Raw genomic sequence first — 24,138 nt, forward strand, 5'->3', positions numbered from 1 at the left:
CCCTTTAGCGTCAGTTAGATGACGCCCTAGGATCGCGTGTACCCTACCCCCACCCCACACCTAAACCTAACCGCGTCCTCTAACAGACGCTTTCTTTTAGCGTCAGTTAGATGACGCCGTAGGATCGCGTCATGTAACTGACGCTAAAGGGCGCCTAAAACGTCAAATATTGAAGCATGGTCAAAGGTGACGCCTTGGGGTGAGAATGCGTTGTCAAATACCTACCAAGGAACTACCTTTGTACTAAATTACCTATTACTTACTGCTTAGTTAATATTGCTTCCATATTAGTTAATAGTATTAAGTTAGGTGTTAATGCAGTACTACCTATTACTTCCTGCATAGCTACTTGTTAACTACCGACCATTATTTTAAAGTGTTACCCTCTTCTCTCTTCTTTCCTCTGCTTAAATTAATTATAGCTGAGAGAGAGACTGAAAAATCCTGACTGAAGGTTTGTGTTTTGACTCCAAAGCACTAGTGCCTGTATTTTCTCCCCGTATGCCTCCAAACTTACTTTAAGGAAAGATAATTGCTTAATTGCATTGGGGTTTCTGAGGGGGTGAGAATACACACACACATGATCACATGCACTTAAAAACACAAAAGGGCTGGTTTCGGAAGGGCTATTTTCACTGTTTACTCTTCAGGCAGTTATAGTAATAGTTATAGATGTATAGTTAACAGTAATAGTAAAACTGTATATTCAATTATTGTCTTCTCTTAAAGGAACAGTTCATGCTAAATTTTAAGTTCTGTCATCATTTACATCCATGTCATCCCAAACCTGTATGACTTTCTTTCATCTGCATAAAGAAAAAGGAGAAATGTTTGAATGTCATGTTTTCCATTATTCAAGCTCCAAAAGAGGGAAAAGTAACCATTAAAGTGGTTCATTTGACTCACTAATGCACTAAATTGTTGTCTGAAGCTGTATGATAGCTTTGTTTGACCCAACTCAAGTTGTTATTCTCTGAAAACTTTGACATCCGCTCTCTTTGAGGCATTTGAGACAATTAGTTCAAGAAGAATGTCTGATTCATGATGAATTGTTTGAACTTTTCAGTGAACCGATTGGTGGAAAATTCTCTTTTGCACTTTCATTTGCATATTTAAAATTGCCATTTGACATCAATGATTGTTTCTTGATTATGACACAAATGAGATTTGATAGCTACAAGACATTCAATGCTCAAATTCTTTTGCGTTTTTGGGTTCCACATAGAAGAGAGAAAATCATACAGGTTAGAACATGAGGTTGATCATTCCCACAATGCATCTCTCCTTTGGCATACGCTCTTCCGCCCTGCTTATTATCCAGCCGTTTATAATGCCTAACAACTCTGCTGTCCTTTCTACTTCTCATCTGCTTCTACATAACTAATCCTCTTAACGCTCGTGAAAGTCCCGTTCAGCGCATTTGTGTTTGCGTATAATTGTGAAAGACCACGTGTGCATGTGTTTCGCTCGTCTGCGGCTCATTGTTCAGCTCAGTGTTTGGGCAAGTTCACTGTCTGACTCAAAATGAGTGAATAATGACAAAACGCTCCTGCTTTTGCAGAGAAATGACATTGCGCTTCCATAAGAGACAGGGAGGGACTGTGACTGATTCTTTTTTCCTTGCTCTCGTTCTCCATAACATTATTTATCTCTCGTTTTCTGACTGGCCGCCCCTCCCTCTCTCCCCACTCCCCACTCCCTGTAGATGTATGCCATCTCTGCAATAAAGTATTGTCTGTTGGTTTATTGATTCATTTACTGCTTCTAGAACATTCTTTTTGAAGGAGGAAGAGGTCAGACAGCAGCACATCCATCAAGCGGCCGATTGGGCGAGTGTAATTGAACTCATTTTGGGGGTGTCATAACAAGGATGGAGGGGGGAGGCAGTTATTTGGCCCCTGTTGATCTGAGGCCAAAGTTCAACTTGGAGCATTTAGAGAGGTTGTGATCTAACTGCGTGCGTTCATTCACAAGAAAAACAAGAGAACGCAATCATGAAGTTTCCTGTCATTCAAGTAAATGGATTTTGCAGGAGTATGTGTGCATCAAAAAGCAAGACTTTTTACTCTCACACAAAGTTTGCTTCACTTTGTATAATTCGGCCAAAAAAACTTCCCACTTAGATTAGAAAAGACTGTCTGATTGTGATGTAAAGCGACTAATCGCAGGTCATTTGAGTTTTGTGCTGTTCAGGGGTGTGTTAACATGAAATTAATAAAAGCATAATAATAGCACATTGAAATAATAGTCTTTGATCAAAGCCTCACCAAAATACAGACTATTTCACGTGCATAAAAACACAGCTATATACAGTGGTCGGTAATATCATGTTTATTTGCCACAGTATTAAGTGCTATAAATAAATCTTGTGAAGATCTTGGTTCGGTATCTTGTTAATATGACTTTGTTTCCTGGCACCTGTATGTGTTGACCCTTAGAATGACAGCCGGATTCATATTGCAAACAAAAAAATAGCAAGAGCTGGCTGAAATCTCCTCTTCCATGTGTTATGGTGAGCAGGTTTTGTAAATGCATGCCCGGAACAGTCTGAGAACTGTGGTTTCTTGATTCTGCAATGATACGATGCTTTTTATCTCTTTTTTCTCAGTTTCTAACCTTCACACTAATGCACAGACATCATGTTATTCATTAATTGTATTAAGATGCATGGTCTACCGGCTGTTACTATTGTTTCCCACAGTAAATCTTATTTAATGGGCTTCTATTGCTCTAATTTCCTGTGCATATCAAGCACTCGAGTTCATACTGTGGATGTGATTACAGGAAGGAAACCCTTTAAATTGTTGATATCTTTCGAGATATTTTATGTGCATTGAACAGAAGGCACTCTAGTGAAACTTATACAGTAATTTAATCTATACATAATGAGGATATAAATTATTTGTAACCTAATATTTTTTATTAGTATTAATCAGATTTTTGTTATATGTAATTTACCCCAATTCTTCGGAACACAAAGGAAGATCTTTTAATGAATTTGATTCCAGTCCCTCCATTGACTGCTGTACTACCACTACAACTACCACTTTGACGCTTCAAAAAGTTTACAAAGAGATCGGAAAACATAAAAACACGGTTCAGTCCAAATTTTCTGAAGAGACTGGATCGCTTTATGAGCAGATTGAATTTTCAGCTTTTGTTCTCATATAAACATTCCGCAAGTGGTTTGTTCTTGCGCTTAAGTCAGGTTTGGTTGATCTTCTGTTTGCTGTTTACTGTATGTTAATAAAAGCCTAAATTTATTTTGTTCATCATATAAAGTGATCAAGGCTTTTTCTAGAAAATTTGGACTAAACCTGTAACGTACGGACAGAGACGGTCGGATCCATGTGCAGCACTTTATTAAAACAGGCAGACATGAAAACTAGCAAACACTGAAACAAAGGGGCAATCCAGAAACTCGTGGTCAAAACAGGCAATGGTCGAGGCAGGCAGCACAGGTTCGTGAACAGTCCAGGAAACAGGCAAGGGTCAAGAGTCCAGGGAAACACGGAGACAGAACAGGGAATAACGCTCGGAATTGCACGCTTACAGTGTAACAAGACTTCGCAAGGGACACAGGGAAAACTCAGGCTTAAATAAGGAACTCAATAACCAATAATGAAACACAGCTGAACATAATGAAACACAAAGAGTCCATGGGGAAACAAACATGGGGAGAGGGTGCCCTCTAGTGGCTCTCGAGGGCACCACGGCTGCTGATCGTCACATAACCCCCCCTCTAAGGAGCGGCTTCCAGACGCTCCTAAGAGCTCCGGGGGGAGGTCAACGGGGGCTGGGATGGAGGGCCAGGCCCATGGAGAGGCAGGAGGCCAGGCACATGGAGAAGCCTGGGGCCGTGGAGCGTGGGTGACCAGGAAGGAGCAGGACGTGATGGCGGCCAGGGCAGAGCAGACACAGGCGAGGTCCATGACAGCCTCGCCTCCATGGCCCTCACGGACTCAGAGGTCCATGTCAGGATCACCTCCATGGCCCCCACAGAGTACCTACTGCCCCCCCCCAAAAAATACTTGGGGAAATTCACGGGAGGAGCCTCTGGGTGGTGAACTGGTACAGGAAAGGCCTCCCGGAGCTTGAAGGGTGCAGGCAGAGCGAGGCGCAGAGGCGGGGCCGGCAGGGCGAGGCGCAGAGGCGGGGCCGGCAGGGCGAGGCGCAGAGGCGGGGCCGGCAGGGCGAGGCGCAGAGGCGGGGCCGGCAGGGCGAGGCGCAGAGGCGGGGCCGGCAGGGCGAGGCGCAGAGGCGGGGCCGGCAGGGCGAGGCGCAGAGGCGGGGCCGGCAGGGCGAGGCGCAGAGGCGGGGCCGGCAGGGCGAGGCGCAGAGGCGGGGCCGGCAGGGCGAGGAGTCTGGGCACGCTCACCGGGGCCTGGCGAACCAAACGAGTCCTCCTTCTCCTCCTGCGGCGGCGCGTCACAGGGCTAGACACACTCGCTGGGCTGGACAACTCACTCACTTGAACTGGAGATGCAGCGCTCAGCTGAAGAGGAGATGCAGCGCTCACCTGAAGAGGAGATGCAGCGCTCACCTGAAGAGGAGATGCAGCGCTCACCTGAAGAGGAGATGCAGCGCTCACCTGAAGAGGAGATGCAGCGCTCACTTGAAGAGGAGATGCAGCGCTCACTTGAAGAGGAGATGCAGCGCTCACTTGAAGAGGAGATGCAGCGCTCACTTGAAGAGGAGATTCAATTACTTGAACTGAAGACTCACTGGACAGACTAAATTCAACACTGGACACACTTGATTCACTCGGCTCAGCACTTGACTCACTTGACTCGGCACTCGATTCACCCAGCTCGCTATTTGACTCACTTGATTCACTCAGCTCGGCACTTGACTCACTCGAGTCGGCTGGCACGCGCTCAATCTCCGGTTCGACCCGCGACACCTCCGCTGTCTTAGGAACAGCACTTTTAACAGGGCCAGTGCGGGATACGGGCTCGAGGGGTCCGACATGATGAGTGGTTTTGGCAGGACCGATATGCTTAGAAGCTCCTCTGACGGTCCTTAAGGGAGGATCAAACAGTTTAGCGAGCTGAGGCTTATGCGGCGTGCGGAGTGAGTGAGAGAAATCCGCCGCATACGAAACTCCCCGGCGCAGGGAAAAGAGCAGTTCCTCGAGACCCTCCTTTTCTGCGGGGAGTTCAAAAGCCTTTCTGAACAGGGCGGTAAACACGTCGAAAGGAGGAAACGACATCCGACCTGGTTCCCAAAACGTGCCTGCCCACTCCAGAGCCTTTCCAGTCAACAGTGAGCAGATGAAAGAAACGCGGTCGGTATCCGAGGCGTATAACTGGGGCTGATGTTTCATATATAAACTGCACTGCTGAAGAAATCCTTCACACGCTTCAGGTGAGCCATTAAACTTCTCGGGAAACGGCGTACTGGAATTACTGCATGCGGTACTCACACAGGGTTGCGGTGGAACAGGTGCAGCGGGAGCTTGGGCTTGATTAGTGCTTGTGCTCTGCGGAGACCATGACTGCACGGAGCTTGCTAGTTCCTCGAGGAGAGAAGTTAGTCTCGCCAGCTGAGAACTATGAGAGGCTAGCATTGAAGAGCGGGTCTTGACCACGGCGGATAGATGCAGAAAGTCTGCTGGATCCTCGTTTGGCGAAGTCTTCTGTAACGTACGGACAGAGACGGTCGGATCCATGTGCAGCACTTTATTAAAACAGGCAGACATGAAAACTAGCAAACACTGAAACAAAGGGGCAATCCAGAAACTCGTGGTCAAAACAGGCAATGGTCGAGGCAGGCAGCACAGGTTCGTGAACAGTCCAGGAAACAGGCAAGGGTCAAGAGTCCAGGGAAACACGGAGACAGAACAGGGAATAACGCTCGGAATTGCACGCTTACAGTGTAACAAGACTTCGCAAGGGACACAGGGAAAACTCAGGCTTAAATAAGGAACTCAATAACCAATAATGAAACACAGCTGAACATAATGAAACACAAAGAGTCCATGGGGAAACAAACATGGGGAGAGGGTGCCCTCTAGTGGCTCTCGAGGGCACCACGGCTGCTGATCGTCACAAAACCGTTCAATTATGGATTATTTTTATGATCTCTTTATGAACTTTTTGAAGCATCAAAGTGCGTAGCCTGTCAATTGAGGGAAAGAAAGCTTTCAGATTTCATCAAAAAGATCTTTGTTTGTGTTCCGAAAGTGAACGAGTCTCAATTTTCATTTTTGGGTGAACTATCCGTTTAAATATTTTGTATAATTTTTATTTTTATTTGCTATTAAGAACATGCATTTTTTGACAATATTTTCATTACAATTAAGCTAATCCCCCAATTTATTTATTTTTTTAATATTGAAATATTGTAAAAATTGTTTTACTTTAAGTCATAAACATAAACAGAGAGAAGTAGCTCCAGCTACAATGTTTTTTTGCAAGATACATACACATTTTGTTTATTAACCACTAGCGCGCTAAAAGTTACAGACTGCAGCTTTAATAAACAATTTATTAGTGCATATTTTAAGTATATCATTAAGACCCTATAAAACAGTGCCAAGAAAACTGTAATTAAAGTGGGATAGTAAATTGAATAGTAAAGTGTTCATTAGATGCGCACTTTAGTATCTCGTCGGAAGTAGTCAATTATCCCGGTAGTTTTTGCAAACTTTTTTTTTTTACTGCTCTTTTCACATACTGTTTTTCATTTATTATATAGAAGTCGGATGCAGGCTATATCATGAAAGGCCTCTTTGTTATAAGGGCTTTTTAAAGTCATCACATCATAATTTTTACTAGATTTTGGTTGGAGGCCAATTGCTATACTGCCCCCTGCTGTCCGGGAGGATGTGTGAATAGACATCAAAACAGGATGAAATCTGTCTCTGGGCAGTAGTGGTAGTACTAAAGCCTTTGATCTTTCTTCATCCTAGACTCTCTCTCTCTCTCTCATTATCTCTCACGCTCATCCAACATCTGTCTTTCTCTTTTTCTCAACAGACTTGATGGTTCTTTCTATGAGATCATGTGGGTGGACTTTGAGATTGACAATTTCATCAACCTGCGGTCATCGCAGTCCATCCGCTGGCAGATAGAGTATCCCTCCACTGGAGCATCTGCCGAAGTCATCTACACTCTCTACATCAGCCAGCGAGACCTACAGGGTATCGTACCCATCGCTGAGGTGAGAATGCACCCTTCACACAAAATCATCTCAATATTTTCTAGAGTTGTCCTTAGGTAATATGTTTATTCCCAAATACTTCTCCAAAATACTGTCCCTTGTTTTTTCTTTAATTCATAGACAATCATTTTTTTTAATTTTACCAGTGATATGTTAAAAAAAAGTATTTCATTTCATTAATGTAGTCCCCTTTAAACAGGGATAATGGAAATTACAATTACACATATCTTCTTTAATCTTATCTTCTTTTATCTGACATACAGTCCTGAAAATGCTTTGCTGATTGGAGAACAATGCTGTGTCATTTAGATTTCAGCTTTGAATAACATTCTAGTCCTGAACATGCACCAATTTTCCCTTCGTTAGATGGAATTCTCATTTAAGGAAATTGAAGCCCCCGTTAGTCTTGCAGCGTTTTATGGTTCATCTACATAATTGTCATGACAATTAAGCAAAACTCCTATTTATTTATTTCCTTTTAAAAAAACAGTCACGTCAAGTCAGTTCCCTAGCCGAAGTTCTTATTTAATGAAAACTTAAGCGCAGGCAGTGCTGAATTTGATGATGAAATTGTATCATCCAACAAAATCATCCACCTGACCTGTTATAAGCAGGCTCTGTAGGGATTTAAGACTTTAAGTATGTCAGTCTTTCAGACAAGCAGCCTCCTGTGGTTCTGTGTGATATGAACAACAATACTTTGTCATGTCAGAACCATAGGACGCAAAGAACGTTTATAGCAAATAGAAAGCAGCAGCTATCTCTGTGCTCTCTAAAACGCAGCATGAGCAGTCAATAGTGAAGATGAAAGAGCAAGAGAGATGTATGGATGTTTGGTCCAAAGCCGGTGTGAGGAATTTCCACTCTTCAATGCCCACTTTTTTTTACCGCATTACATACAGATCAGAAAATGTTCATTTATCTTCATCTTATTTTTTATTTGGGTGTTGATTATTTATTTACAATTTAGCTCTTTTTATTGATGAGATATTATTGAGTTGACAGGAAGTTATAATGAAATAGAAAAGAGAAGAGGATCAGGTCATGATGTGGGCCTTAGTGTCCTGCATCAACACTTGTGATAACCACTAGGCCACGACCTAGACACCTTTTTCTTTTATCACCCTTGTGTTTTGACCTTCAAATGGGTCAGGTCATGTGTTCCTCCCCTACTGTTTGGAGCTCCATGAGACATGTGCCTTCAGCAGGGGGGAGAGGTGACTCTCACAGCCCCAAACTGGGCTCTCCTGCTGGGGTACATGATTCCAGCACGCACCCATCAGCTCGCTCTCACCATGGAGCCTCTCGCATTGCTGAATGGCTGTTTCCACTGTGGGGGAAAGTCATAGAGACTGATGTAGGAGGATAGTGTGTATTTTATAGTTATACCATTTTTAAATCACATACAATTTTAATAGATTTTTTGGTTCTATCTATGTAAATACTATATATATATATAGCAAGAATTCATTAAATTAATCAAAAGTGACGGTGAAGACTTCTATAGACCCCTTTTGCGCCAACGTCACAGTTACGTTACGGCGCTAGCTGGAGGCAAAACAAAGTGAAAACTGGAGGCTGCCAATGCAAACCAGCACAGATTCGGCTTCATAATAAGGAGCTTAAATTACTTTTATTATTATTAAATGTCATCTTATTGTGTTGTTTGGTGCAAGTATCAATGAAAAATGAATATGCTGTATCTGGATTTTTTATTTCTTTGAAAATATTCACATGATTAAAATCGCACCGTAATGACACTCTTTACATTGTCGTCTTCTCTGCCCTGGCTCGGCAGCGGATCATACACACAAGTCTTGTACAGGACCATTCAGCACAAGTTATAGGCATCTAAAGATTTATATGCCCTCAGTTTCTCTTTACGATCGGTTTCTCTATAAGGTAGGTGTAGAAGTCAGGCCACTCAACCGAGGTAACGTACGTTAATCCTGTCAGATCGTCCATGCATTGAGTGAGCGTGTAGGCGGCTACGGGTCGGCCAATCTGGTTCTGTCCGTTAAAAATAACAATCGCAGTCCTGGACAATGAGTGACCTTACACATTAAGATAAAATCTGATTTTCTCCTGTCATTGTTAAAAAACAAGCTAATAAAACTTGCTAACTAGCATTAGTGAAGCGGCCAGAGGGATCGTTTTGCCTCCACCTAAGCTCCGCCCACATAAAAACGTCACCATGTTTACCAACTGAAAAGGGGTCTATATTGTTACAAATAAATTTGTGAGCATTATAGACTTCTTTCAAAAACATTAAAAAAATTGTACCTATAATAAAATGTATATAAATATATACATTTATTTTTTTTATGTACATATATAAAATATATCTAAAGTTAAGATATGGCAACACTTTGAAAATAAAGTGCCATTTGTAAGTGCGCACTACATTTGTTGCAGTATGTGTTGACCTTTCAACATTACTTAATAAAAAATCTGCTTTATTGTTTGTTCATATTAGCTCATGTTCATTTAATAATATTAACAGATACGCCATTTTTATAATGTATTAGTATGTTTGAATGAACATTTAACTAAAATAAAACAAAAATGCTTTAGAAGTGTTTTTATTGATAGTTAATGTAGTTTAATAAAGTTAACAAATTGAACCTTATTATAGATGTTGTAAAAACAAATATAGGTAATTATTACTATTTTATAAATGATCTCTTTCCTCAATTTGTCTTTCCATCTTTTCTGACATCCAGTCAAAACCTCTTAAAGTTAGAGCTTGTTAGAGTTCCTGAGTACCTGTCAGTAAAGAAAGACAGAGACACGTGACTTCAGAGACTTCCAGGCAGAAAAGGTCAGAAGATGAAGGAGTCAATGCTGGAAGTGGCCCAACACTGTTCATTAACACACACGCACACACACACACACACACACACACACACACACACACACACACACACACACACAAGTGTAAAGCAAATGATAGGCAAAAGGATGTAGTTGTGTGTGTGATAAAGGTAATGTTTTTGTAGAAGATTGAGTTTATACATCACTGATGGTAAGTAATAAACTGCAGATGTTATTTAATTTCTACATAAAAAAAAACCTCACTTTCAAAACCCATCCTGTGTGGATTTACCCCACAAATAAACCCTTAACAGGACATATTTGTGCTCAGAGTAGCTTTTAGTACTTGGTGAGTTCCAGCAGAGATACAACCTATTAGCAGTAATTTGCCTTGCTGTGTAGACGCTATTTTACCCACAATGAGTATGTACTGAAAGAGGCTATTTCGCCCCTCTCCACTCTTTGGTGTTGAAAGCCAGTTATAAATTGGATCAGTGTGGCTGTTTCCTTACATCTGAGGTGCTGTGTAATTCTGCTTTGGGCTTGTTAGAGTGTTTTAAGCCCCAGACGGTGATACCTCCAGGCCATTTTCTTAGCATTTTTTCCATCTCTCTCTCTACCTCCTACCTTCTACCTTCATACTCACCTTTTCTTCTGTATGTGTTCCGTATGTGACCCCTCTATCTTATCTTTTTTGCTATTTGTGTGTGTGTGTGTGGATGTGCTTCCTGCAGTTTGAGTTGTTCCCAGTGGAGCGAGCAGAAGCCGTTGAGTGTCTGAGCGGTAATTAATTCTTAATTGGAACACTTGTTTATCTTTGTTGTTTGAAGATTCCAATGAGTTGCTGAAATACCCAGCGGGCCGTGTAGCTACGAGAGGGGCGGGGCTTTCAGCTGTGCTGCTTAATGCCGGTCTGCCTGCGTTTGTTTACATTAGGGAAAGATAGCAAGAGTGGGGCAAGTGAACAAGAGAGAGGGAGCACGATGCTTAATAGCAGCCGTATTCGAAATTATAAATTTGCACGGCGATGAGCCGTTGCTATGGAGAGATGGGCAAAGAGGAGACTTTAAATGAATTGCTCATGCAGTATTGTGGTTTATTTCGATTACTGTTTCATATTGTATGAATGATTAATGGGTTATAGCAATGGAGATGTATGGAACGGTATGAAGACAATCACAGCACGTGCGATTGAGGGGGATGGATGCTTTTCATGACGAATTAGGGCAGTAGAGAAGACTTCGGAAATGAGGAATCAACATCTTGAATGCGGCATTGGGATTTTTAGAATGTGAACGTGGTTAATTTTCCATTTGATGTTTATACAGTTTCCATATTACATAGTTTTAACTTACAGTTACATACTATATTATAATAAAACACTGTATGGTGTGGTGTAGCAATATTCAAATTATAACAGCATTGATGGAAATAATAGGGAAGTTTTGCAATTTCACAAATGCTGTTTCATCTACATAATGATTTTTCTGCATTTTTGATCAGTCACTTTGTTAAGGAAAATGAGAAAATACAAAGATATCACAGATCTATATTACAGTGGAATTACACTAATGTGTTTTCACCCTTTTATAGGTGGCATCAATTATAAGATTACATATTAATTTGCGTGGAAGTGATTTACGATTTAATTGCATTTAGAAGTTTGTACAAGTAACACTATCATGATTTATATTTTATTTATATTTCAGACAAAACTTAGCATGAGAGTGTTTTATAAAAGGTCAAGAAGTGCAAAGTTAGCTGTTGACAATAGTGAGAAAAAAGATTCTGAACTGCTTAGCAACAGTAAAAGACCGCTGACAATTAATTCAATTTCAGTTTGTATAGGAGTTCCAAGTGTATGAATACATTAATGAATTTAATGTTTAAGCTAAAGAAAAAAATGCTTTTTTTTTTTCCATTTTTTCCATTGTTCATATTTTTTACACAGAACATAACTAAGGCTTGGAGCCAGAGGGGCGTAAGTGGCTTTTTACAAACTTCACAGGAGAGACAAAACAAAATTTTGACCACACTTCAGTCACCTGTATTATTAACTTTAAACCACAAACATTGCAACCACAGGCATACTTACATGAATGAGTTTTTATGTAAAAGAAATTAATGGCATATAAGACAATGAAAATTTTCTTAAACGTTTTCAAATTTAAAAAATAAGTCAAATACTTTAGATATGCCTTTTTGTTGCTTTATTCAGTACAGTTTGATCTCAAATAGGTAATTTTGGCACCATTGGATACAGCTCATCGAGACCTTTATTTTGATATAAAGTGATATAAACTCATATTCGCCCAAAATGCCACTTACGCCCCTCTGGCTCCAAGCCGTATATACCCAGAGTTGGGAAAGTCCACTTTCTACATAAACAAGTTCAAAGTTCAGTTTACAAATTTTTAAATGAACTAGTTCAGTTTATAGTTCACAGTTCCAAAAAATGAACTAGTTCATTGTTTTTTTTCTCTATATGCTGCTGCGAGCTGTTTTTATTTATTTATTTATTTATTTATTTGTATGTTTTATTCCCACAGCCCGTATACAACCACAGACGGCAATTATTTTACCGGCAGGCAAAGTTTGCACAGAAATGTAAGCTTTTTCCCATCCTCACCAACCTTGTCTTAAAGCTGATCATATGATACGACGCCTCCTCGATGCTTTTTCGACTACATGCTGCTTTTTGTTTTGATGACGCATGTGGCGCGGTGTTACACTGTTGGCTGGTGTTGCCAGATTGGGTGTTTTTTTCACTATGTATTAAGGCCTGTTTACGTGCGTTTTAGCCGGGTTTTTGCCTGGAAGGCTCTATAGAAATCTGGCACCCTAAACGAAGTTAAACTGAGAGAGCGTGCGTTCACAGACACCATAATGAACGCGTTCACAGTATCGTTCATCAGGCAGTAATACATTACGTTCCGTTCACGTTCGCACAAAATATGAACTATCGTTCAATGAACGTGTTCAGGCACAACACTGTATATACCATATACGTTAAAATGGTATCCTCATTTACATATTATTTTTTAAGGTTTGGATAGGTGGATTTAAAAGTTTAATAGAGTGATTACTTAGATGGACTTGCTCATAGATAATTTCATGCAATTTCAGGTTCAATTGTGAATTTGTTGTAAATGGTGAGTTGTTTACTTTATACTTGGTCAATCTATTTCCATCAATTTGACCCATTCTGGCAGATTTGCAGAAAGGTTGCAAACTTGATAAGATGCCATTATCTCACTGACGGGGTAATCGGCTGATCACAAGTGATATGTAAGCATCCTCTCTCATTTTTTGCCATCATCCACCTCACAATCATGTCACACTTTAGCGCTTCAGTTTCAGCCTCTTTCAGAAAGATTAACCAATGGTGTCGCCATTGGTAGCTTTAGGAAAATGGGGGGTTTACACATCATTTCATCTAATATTTTTTTGTAATATTTGTTGGTTTTATTTTTGTACTGTTGCTTATTTTAACATCCGCACTGCCTTCCTTGCCGCCTTGGACGAAACATCCCTGAGAAAGAGTGGCCTGAAGTAGCGGCTGGACCTGCTGGGATTGGTGCGTCAATGTAATTAAAGACAGGAAATTTAAAGATTGTCTTGCCTGAAGCAATTCATTTGGCCCATTACCTTTCATTTCTCAACCGTACCTTCATATGCCACCTTCAAATTTTTTCACACACTCGCCATATATTGGTGTCTCTGTTCGTCTTCCTCATTATCTTACTTTAAGCTAGCAAAGACAGGTTGAGGAGAGAGAAAGAAAGCAAACGAGAGAGTTTGTGACTGTGTGTGTGTAAAAGAGAGAGAGAGAGCAGTCTTGTCTATATTTATCACAGGCTGTACATGGAGCTGCCATGCCTAGTTTTAATAATACGATATGATGAATGGCTGTTTCCCACAGGTCAAAGAAAGAGGGGAGGGAACAGTGGCATCGGAAAAAAGAAAGTCGTAAAACGAGAGCGTAAATGGTGATGTTTTGCATTTTTTCCGGAGTGTTTAATAGTCCGATTCTCCCTTTGTGTTTCTGAATAAGACAGAGCGTCGTATTCCGAGGGCCTGGATGACGGCGGCTCCAGGGACCGAAGCCCCTAACAGGCCTAACGGAGGCACACAGTCCACTAAGGGCTTTGATCTCTGTTCTATTCATTGTTGCCTTGCCAACTTAGATTTATCACTCCCTCTTCAGGGGCCGTTTTACCCTGTAAATACAATCAACAACACAAAAATAAAATAAAACATAGCCCATCTGAAAGTAAATGCAATCGATAGCTAAGGTACGAGCAAAACAAAGTAATCAAATTAAGAAATAGGTAGGGTTTTCTTTCTGGAAGAGGATGATTCTTCTTTATAAAAAGAAGAAAATCTATATGAAGGCATTTATAGGGAAAGCTATTATGATTGTTCTTGACTGGTAGACAGTTTATTAAAGAACAATGATAATTACAGCTGTCAGAGCCATGACTCAGCGATGGATCAGTTGTTTATGACATATAGGAGTGCTTAAATGACCTTTTTTTTTGCTGATTTCTTTTTTTCTGTACTTTTTTTTTTTATTACTGTTTCCCACTCACTCCATGAAAAAGATGAAATCTAATTTTTCCCTCTTACAGCAATGCTTCAGTAAAAAGAGTTGCTTAACATTGAGAAATCTTGGTCCACCTCAATAGGTCAATCTTCATATTTTATTTAGGGCTTTCAAACGATTAATCGCATCCAAAATAAAAGTTTGTGTTTACATAATATATGTGGGTGCACTGTGTATAATTATTTTGTATATATAAAAATACACACACATGCATGTATATTTAAGGAAAAATATGTAATTTATGTATAAAATATTTATATTTATTTAATATAAATTAAATATAAATCTACATACAGTATATACATGAAAATATTTCTTAAATATACACAAACGTGTGTGTATTTATATATATAAAATAATTATACACAGTACACCCACATTGATGCGATTAATCGTTTGACAGCCCTAATTTTATTATATTAAATTAATTAATTTGTTGGTTGGTTTGTGGTTACTGCTAAAATTTTCCCAGTTAAAAACATGTTGAAGGGTCACACTCATATTCCTCCCAGTCAAAAGTGGCCATGCCATATTCATATTTATGCAATGATTATGATCAGTTTGTTTCCACAGTATAATTTTTTCCAGAGATAATAATAAAATATTTTTCAATCAACCCCTTTATTGATGTGTGCTTTTCCCCTGCATTATTTGTAAACACACACATAAAAAAAATAGATGAATAAATGTAGGGCACAGATACGCTTACACGCAAAATTTGATAAGCTTTCAGAGGGTAATTCTTCAAAAGGCAAAGTAATGGAGTCAAGAGTCACGCCGTAAATAAAAGAGCACACGCTTATCCTGTGTGTCAGAGAAAGGGGTTGCAGCGGAGAGCAAACACACACATAGCCTAATGCACGCTGACTCACCTGGATATTACAGAGTGGTTAGTGGAATCATTACACACCAGAGAGGGTCATGAGGCTGACGCACACACACATAGACGGCACAAAAACAGGGTTTGGAGGAAAGTTTCTCGTGTTTCTGGCCCTATTAGGGGGCCTGTAATTCAGAGTGTCATGAAGCTAATTGTCTATTACATCTGATCCATCAGTCTCAGTGCCAGAACTGCCGAGACCTGCCAAGATGCTCTCGTCTTCTTCTCTCTCACTCTTTTCCTTTCCTCTCCCACCTCTTCACCTCTAGAGCTTTCAGAGCATTCTCCTTCAAAGCAGGGCCATTGCACAGCAATTTGGCTCGGTGAAATGGAATTGTGTGCATGTCCGTGAGAGAGAAATTCAGACAGAGAGAATGATTTGGTAGATATTGCTGCCCATCCGTATTTGTATTCCACATAAAATCTAAAAAGCGAGGGCAAAGTTCTTCAATGTTTTACTTGATAAGGCTTGTCGGGAAAACAAAATTAGGTTGTATTAATCTGCGATTAATCTGTGAGAGAGAGAGAAAAAACGCATCCCGCTCTCCGGTTTTCGTATTAACCTCACTTCTTTACGTCTGCTTTTCTCAGGCCTGCTGGAACAAACGAGAGGTACATTAAAGCATTTAAAGCTGAATTTGCGTGGGGGAATGTGCTCGGCAGGACCTGAGCGTCCGTTATTCCTTCTTGTGTTTAATGGGTTTGCATTAAATCAACACTAAGTGCCTTCACCAATTTACCTCTCACAGCTTATCAATGGGAAACTATAAAGAGAAGAGAATAACAAAACAAAAAGCACAGCAAACGCCTTTTAGATGGGGTTTAGAGGTTAATTATTTTTAAAATGTTTGTATATACGCATTTCAATTTGATCAAAGATAATACGTATTTAGAAGAGATTGTGCCAGAAGTGTCTTTTGATTGCGGTGTGTGTGTGCTTGTTAGATGAAAAGTGAATGTTAGACAGTGTGAAATATTGATGCTCAGTGTCTCCCTGCTGTGCCACCTGTTAAAGTTTGATATCAAGCGTAGCGTCAGTTCTGGCAGGTCACGTTAGTCAAGCTTGCATCAGCTGATCCACGTCTACCTATAGGAATACGACACCTATCACAGCATCCATATATAAGCTCCTTCAGTATTATCAACAGCTATGGCGTTTCTCAGGAGCGAATTACCCTCCTCCATCCCCAGCTGGTCCTCTTGTCCAGTCAGGATTGAATCAGAATAAATTCTCAAATTATGTTGTACTTTAAAATCTTGAATTAATTATATCTGCATGATGCCAATCGTATTTGTTCAACTCCACTGAATTACCTCCAGTGTTACATAATCACATTACTTTTTAGAATTAACTTTTTGGAAAGTGGGATATTTGGAAATTACTAATTTAGTTTATTCATTAATAATATTAATAACAATAATAATACTTTATTTTACCTTTAATTTAAATATTTTTTTGTCCTGTCGTTGTTGTGCATTTGATGTACTTTTATATTGTATGTTCATCATATTACACACTGTATACTATTTATGTTTGTATTTTATTGTAAAATATAATAATAAATATATTATTCTTTTTATAAAGTTTATTTTTTTGTTTTCAAACATACTGATTCTTTTGTTTTTGAGTGTCTTATGCTTACCAAGGATAGACTTTAAAAAAACAAAATTAGAGTAAAAACTGTAATTTTGTGGAAAATTATTGCAATTTAAAATGTTTTTCTATTTTATTATATTGTAAAATGAAATTAATTTCTATTATTGTAAAGAGATGGTAAACAATCTTGACAGTGAATACTCCAACACTGATTGGGGGGTCAAGAACTATTTATTAATATTATTAGTTGTAGTACTATTAATGTTGATAACAATTGTGCTGCTTAATATTTTTTTTGTGGAAACTTTTTTTTTCACGATTCTTGATGAATAGACAAAGAATAACAAAATAACAAGAGTTGATGTATTACATCTATTAATGTGAATGTAATGAAGCTGTCTACAAAGATTTTGCCTGATAAAGACGTAAATGTTTGTTGAAATGTTGCTTTGTTTCAACCTTTGACGCGGTTGTGATTTCTGGGGTGCTTTATAGATTCCTGGTTGATGACATCACCCGCCATTGGACTGATTCCATACGTGCTTCAGGACGCACTCACGCTGGGGCGTTCCCACAGCGTTTGACGCAGCTCGAGTTCACTTGAAAGGGAAAGTTATTAAATGCCAATAATGTCATGGAGACAAACACTGTGATAGACTGCCATTCAGTAAAAGAGAGAGACCTTCAGGCAGCTAACGGTAACGCAGAAGTCACATTTCTTTCCATACACCATAATTAGTTTCTTTTTTTCATGTAACAGTAGCTAACGTTTGCCCAACACTGATTTAGCACACACAGGAAATCAAATGAACCACAGAAATGAGGGACATAGGACTTAGCGGCTTCGCTTGTCACCAATAATCCTTCGAAATTTTGAGACGGGAATGCAGACGCATACAATGGCAATGAAAGACATCTCCTAATTGGATGTTGACAAACTCAAGTGAGCTGTGTGATACAGGATGAGCAATGTAATGAATCTGCTAATTAGAGGTTAACTTGAAGTGTGCTTACAGCTGTCAGAAGTGTGTTTAGTTTTATACCGATGACCTCGCACTTGTTTGCAGCTCCTCCCACTTGTTTGTCCAGACATTATGCATCATTTTTCATGTTTATTGTTTGTTTTGCTTGACCCCTTGTGCCAAAGTGTTGATGGCCCACCGTATTAGTTTTAATTTTTGGCTTGTGTTCTGCTGACTTGCTAGTGTGTGTAGATTGTTGTTGTAATTATTCAGTATCTTTAAGGGTGAGAGCAGTATGCGAGTTAATTGTTTTCTGCTGTGACCTGCACATTTCACTAGTGTGATCACTTTTACAAGCTTGTATTTCAAAGCTTAATTATGGTCAGTTATGAGCTGCCATCGAGGTCTTGGAGGTGAAGTGTGTGGATAGATGATTTTATGGCTGTTTCGCTTTGTATTAAATACAAGATGAAAGCCATTGCATTTATAGCAGGTGCATGGCGCTGATAATGACAGCCAGCAGTGATATACTTAGACACAGTGCTTTGTGGGGGGATCAGGTGACACTGCTTGTTTTTTGTTTGTTTTTATTCGAGTTTTAGCTTCTAAATTTAAAAGTTACGAATAATTGGATAGTTTCTCTTACCAAGCAACAAAATGACTTGTCAGTGTTATTTTTCTGACATTTACTATGACCTCTTTCAGTGCCAACCTGCCCTACCAGAGTGGCATTCACACCTTCCTGTTCCAGTTCTCTGAAGGTCAATAACCACCAAACCCAAATTGCACCAGATCGAATAGTCTGGCATTGGGATCACCCGGGCATGACGCCTTGAAATAATTAGAGGCATGTATTGATAATTCCTAAAGTGTTAATGTGCCTTAATTGAGTTCTATTTTTAGTGCACATGCTCTCCATCTGCTAAAGTAATGCGATGTAAATGAGACTACACCACTTTATGCAGTTTGCTGTTAAAGTAGTGATTTCTATGGTAAGCATCAACTTTTTTTAAAAACCCTACTATTAATCTAAATGGGCATAGGGCGTGCTCCGTAACACATGTGATCTTGGTATGGCATTTTAAACTATGCAGCTTTATCTTTTCTAAGTAAGTGTATTTAAAATCTCATAGATTATAGATTAAAATCTCATTGCCTTCCCTCACAAGACATTTGCTCTTCCCTGAGAAACTTAGCTTTTGCTTGTGTAACGGAGGCCAGCTAGTAGTTGCTGTGCGAGTAAACCTCACTTCCCGATCTCAATAGGCGCTCTAGCGACAGACGCTAGAGGCTGCAGTCTTTAGCCTCCTTGTTAGCATGCCTGACTCTCATGCCGGAGACCCGGGCCCGCTCGGAGCGGGGCGAGTAGGACCCGGGTGTGAGGGGTTACACTTGCAAAACCTTTCGCGTTCTCTCGCAAAACGTGTAATTTTGCAAAAGAATACAAAGTTTCTTGATGAAATGTAAAACATTTGTAAGAGAATGCAAAATTATTGACATAAATTTAATCCACTGTCATATATTTTTACATCATCATGTCGCTTTTGGACAGAGATTCTCAACTCTTCCCTGTCGACTTTCCTGGCGATCGACTTTACTTGCAGAGTTTTGCACCAACCCTAATTAAACACATCTGAAAAAGCTAATCATGGTCTTCAGGACTACTGGGCTGTGTCCAAAATCGCCCTGGGCACTATTCGAGGGGACAGTCATTGGTAGTGGTGTCCAAAACCATATAGTGGACATTATCGAGGGCACTCCTTCAATCCTACATTGCACTGCAAGAACGAGTGTACAACCGATGGATGCTAAACGGCTAGATACCCATAATGCACTGCGATGGTCATGCCGAATTAAATCCTGTGTCTCACCAAAAGATGGTGCCTGCATCCATCCATTTTCCAAACCACTGGTCCAATGTGGCATCTGTGTAATATCATACAGGCATAAATTCATTTTTTAATGATTATTAAATTGTTTAGTTAAGGTTTATATATGTTAGTTTCCATGACAGTTTTAGACAAATCTTGTTTATAACTACTGGAGCTTCCAGTTTGCTAAGTTTCAAATGATTATTAAACAGAATATACAAAACTGGCACTCTTTCCAGTGCACTCTGTGTCCGAATTCACTTACTGGTTTTCATTCACTCCTTCAAGTAAACTATAAGTGGAGTAATGCAGGAAATATTGAATGAGGGTATAGTGGTAGTGCTAGAAAGCTATAGGCAGATGAGATTGATCAAGGTTGAAGCTAAACTCTGAAGGAAAATGGATCTTATGGGTCAGATTTTAGAAACCCTGCTTTAGGGTCTTTCTACAAACCTTTGCATGGTAGTGTAAAATTCTAGTTAATATAATTCTACACAATGATGCTCATTCTAATTCTCAGTCAGTTCAGAGTTTGATAGATTCTCTTGTCAAATTCTACACTGCTTTCGTGGTCTATCCCATCTTGTGCTACTTGTTCTGTCCCGATATGGCACAGATACAGCTCTGCGGTGGGGAATCTACTTGGATTAGTTGAATGATGCAGGCTTATGGTCCTTTCTGATGCTTTATTGATTGGGCTTTGGTCAGGCCCTGGAGAAGGCTGCTCTCTGGACTGTAGTGACGGATCCTGTTGTTTGAGGGTTTCGGTTCAATGCGTCCTAAACCACAGCCTGTGTGGTGAGATCATTTGTGGTTGTCAGAGTAATTGGGCAGAGCACGGAGGTTTGAAGACACACTATCGAATCTGTTTATCACTTTCACAATGATATTTTTTAATTTGGCGACATCTTGGCAATTATAATCACGATTTGGCCCAAAATTTCTCAGCTCAGAGGTTCATTAATAAAACACAGATCATAACCCTTTCGTTCACTGCAACCAATTATCACAAAATTTGCTATCCATCGTCCAATATCACATGTGTCTGTGCCAAAGGCATCTGATTGATGGTTTGTTATTTACAGTGGAGAAACTTTAGCCTCTGTACACAGACATTCTCAGTTTTATAGCTTTTGCGTTCGTCGCCCATTGCCCATCTGATCCAATCCTCCATCCAGCCTCTATTTAGGGGAGAAAACACGACCCATAAATCACCACTGTGCCCACGGACACCTCTCTTCTCTTAACGCTTTGTGATATATGTGGGCTTGTGCGCTATAGCTGCCGTTATGGCAGGAGGAGCTCATGGAAAATTGGATATCAAGGCAAAGGGGGAAAACAGGAAATGGGCTTAAGGATAGCAATGTGATTGGGCCTGGGGGCAAGAGAGCAGAAATTAGCATAAGACGCACAGTAGGATACTGAAATTGGCCCATAACTTGACAGCTGCATAGTAATTATTGCCCCTACTTTTTTCTCATAAATTCACAACGGGGAGTTGCATGAACTAGCCCTTTTAATGGCACAATTCCCACAGCAGACTGGGAGGCGGAAGACATGAAGTTCAGCTTCGCATTTATTTTTTATTTTTTTCTGTATTGCTGATGAAGAAAAAAGTACATGTAATGACACTTAAAATGTCAGTTTATTTTCAGTTTGTTTACAAATGTTGCTATTTAAATATATTGGTGCAGAGTGGACAAAGTCAGCAAGTTATATCTTTATCTCACTGCCATCTGTTTGTTTATAAGTGAGGAACCTGAACAACTAAAGCACTAAATTTCACATTTGCAAGTTAGCAATGATGGAGGGGAGTTAAGCCAAAAATGAAAATGATCATTCTTTCAATTACTTTGTGTGAGTGACGGACAAATTCAAGTTCGTAAAAAAAAAAAAAAAAAAAGGAAAGTTGAATGGGCTCAATGAAGTTTTTACTTAACAAATGCCCTCAGAGTAAGGCTTGTTGATATAGCCAAAATGAATCTGTGTTTTATGATTAAATTCAAATTTATATAAAGTTATAGCAACTTTATAACAAGCTTTTCAAATGTAATCAAATATAAATTTAACAATTAATTTGCAACAAAACATTTCATTTTTATTTTGGTCATATAAGATTCTGCACAACAGAACAGTAAACATTTAAAACATGAATGAAAAAATATCTTAAATAATCTTATTATTATTACTTTGACAAGTACCTTTACCTTTTTGATACAGTAGTGATACATTTCTGTCATCATTTCTTAATGCTAAACCAAACTTTTATCTTTCAGTTAATTTTAGTTTCAGTGTGTTTTTGATGGTAGTTTTTCTCAAAAGAAACAGTGTAAATTTTGTGAGTGTGAGTTTGTGTATCAGGCATCACTTATCACAATAGCAACATGCACTAACTGGCGGTTGTCGCGTATTTTTGGCTGTTAGATAAATCCATATCGAGGAAAAATGTCCAGATCTTATCATTATTAACTTAAATTTTATCTCGATCTGAAATGATATCACCCAGCCTAACCTCAGAGCTTAATAGAATAACAGTTGCAATGTTTTCCTGAACTGAAATAATGATAAATACAATTAATTGATGTGCATTGTACTGTATGTGCAATATTGTCTAATCTATAGTAGATTTCTTTTTCTTGGTCAAAATGTATTCCTACAGGAGCACACATACTGGCAACATTTTTTAGCTTTGGATAGAAGCATCTGACGGATGCATAAATGTAAGACTATGATTTACATTCTCATCTTGGCCAGAAAAGTACCAAGAAATGACTAACCTAATTAACTTACTGTTTGTTTTGATGGAGATTTTCATTAATATATAAGGAATAGTAAATAGTGTTTCAGTTTCCAGTTCTTTTTTGATGTCTGTGTTTTGGGAACAGTCTGCCAAATTACTGGAGAACTCTGCAAATTGAGTTTAGATTAATTAGATGTTATCTCCTTGGCCGGGTTTGGTGTATCTTGTTATAAAGTATGCTATAGCCAGTAATGACTGTGTTGCTTCTAACAGCAAGTTTGTGTGGAGTTAGAACATTGTTGGTAAATTTTCATCACAGAGGTATAAACATGGAACTGAATATGCCAGAGTTATTTGACCAAAATCTCACCAGAAAAAAGGCCGGATTTGCCAAACCTACAGAGTTTGGAAAATTTGGAAATGAAATCCTCCAGTTTCAGTTGCTAGTCCTCCGTTACAACCCACTCACACACACCAAGCCAAACTGACAAAACAAGTATCATCGCATATGCCAGGTTATGCAATAGAGAGATACAAATACATGCTCTCACAGATGTCTGCGCATTTACACATCATCCTGCATTCCTGCTGGCTTGCATTTATTCAAATGTATTTTTCATTCTACAAAGAGACAGTTTTCAGATGTATTGATATCGGAGGATTTGTAATGTCGCTTTTTGTGTTTTTCCATGTGGGTGAATGCAATCTAATGAACTTTGAAATGGACTCTCTTTCAATGTTTGGGGTATAAGAAAAGAACATTTGTGTATTGATTGTGGGAAAAAAGAATCTGTAATATTTTATTAGATCTAATAACCCAGTCAGTGGTGAATGGATTTTTTCCCTACTGGTTGAATCGATAGCAAGGTATCACCATTACTCATTCACAGTACTTAAACTGAAGTGACTGACCCCTAGAGGATGATAGCACAACTACACATGACTTGTATTTTTTAATTCATCTTTTTTTTATTGCATTCAAATTTGATCAGACCATGCAAAAGACAACTGTATACGAATGCTTAAACCTGCTTTTATGTCTAAATTTGAATGTATAGTTTCTCCAATCCCAGTTAATTGTGTAGAGTAAACTAGAAGTAATTAATTTGACTGAATTTGCCACTGATTTCTCTGTGGCAAAATCAAAGCATTGTTTATTGGGCTGTAACATTTGTCAACATCTGGCTCAACCAATGGTGTTAGTGCAGAGGCGGGACCATCTTTTTGTCTGATCAATAGAGTGGAACAGTCCCCTCCTACTTTCTCAGCAGCTTTGGTTCTGGAACTATATATATACACATATATATATATATACAAAGGTGCAAAAATGTGTAGTTAATGGCTTTAATAAGGCAAATAATTACAATCCCATAAAGCATTGCACATTTAAAACAATGGAGAAATATAAAATGTTTATTGCGTTATATTCACACAGATATTTCAGTAGTTTGAGAGCGCAGGGAAACTAACTCTACGTCATTTGCAGTGTTTCATGGGAGTGGGT

General features: G+C 39.2%; 1 protein-coding gene across 2 annotated transcripts in view; it reads left to right on the forward strand.

Moving 5' to 3' along the window:
* The window catches only part of LOC120470000 (transmembrane protein 132C), a 190,029-nt gene that overhangs the window by 135,826 nt on the left and 30,065 nt on the right, over positions 1–24,138 (forward strand). For both annotated transcript variants that reach the window (XM_039659365.2, XM_089130523.1), the window contains exon 4: positions 6,981–7,164. In XM_039659365.2, the coding sequence (XP_039515299.2) occupies positions 6,981–7,164 (184 nt within the window). The remainder of the gene's footprint in view (positions 1–6,980; positions 7,165–24,138) is intronic.

Source organism: Pimephales promelas, chromosome 4, assembly GCF_988280905.1.
Source record: "Pimephales promelas chromosome 4, fPimPro1.hap1.1, whole genome shotgun sequence".
Classification (NCBI taxonomy): domain Eukaryota; kingdom Metazoa; phylum Chordata; class Actinopteri; order Cypriniformes; family Leuciscidae; genus Pimephales; species Pimephales promelas.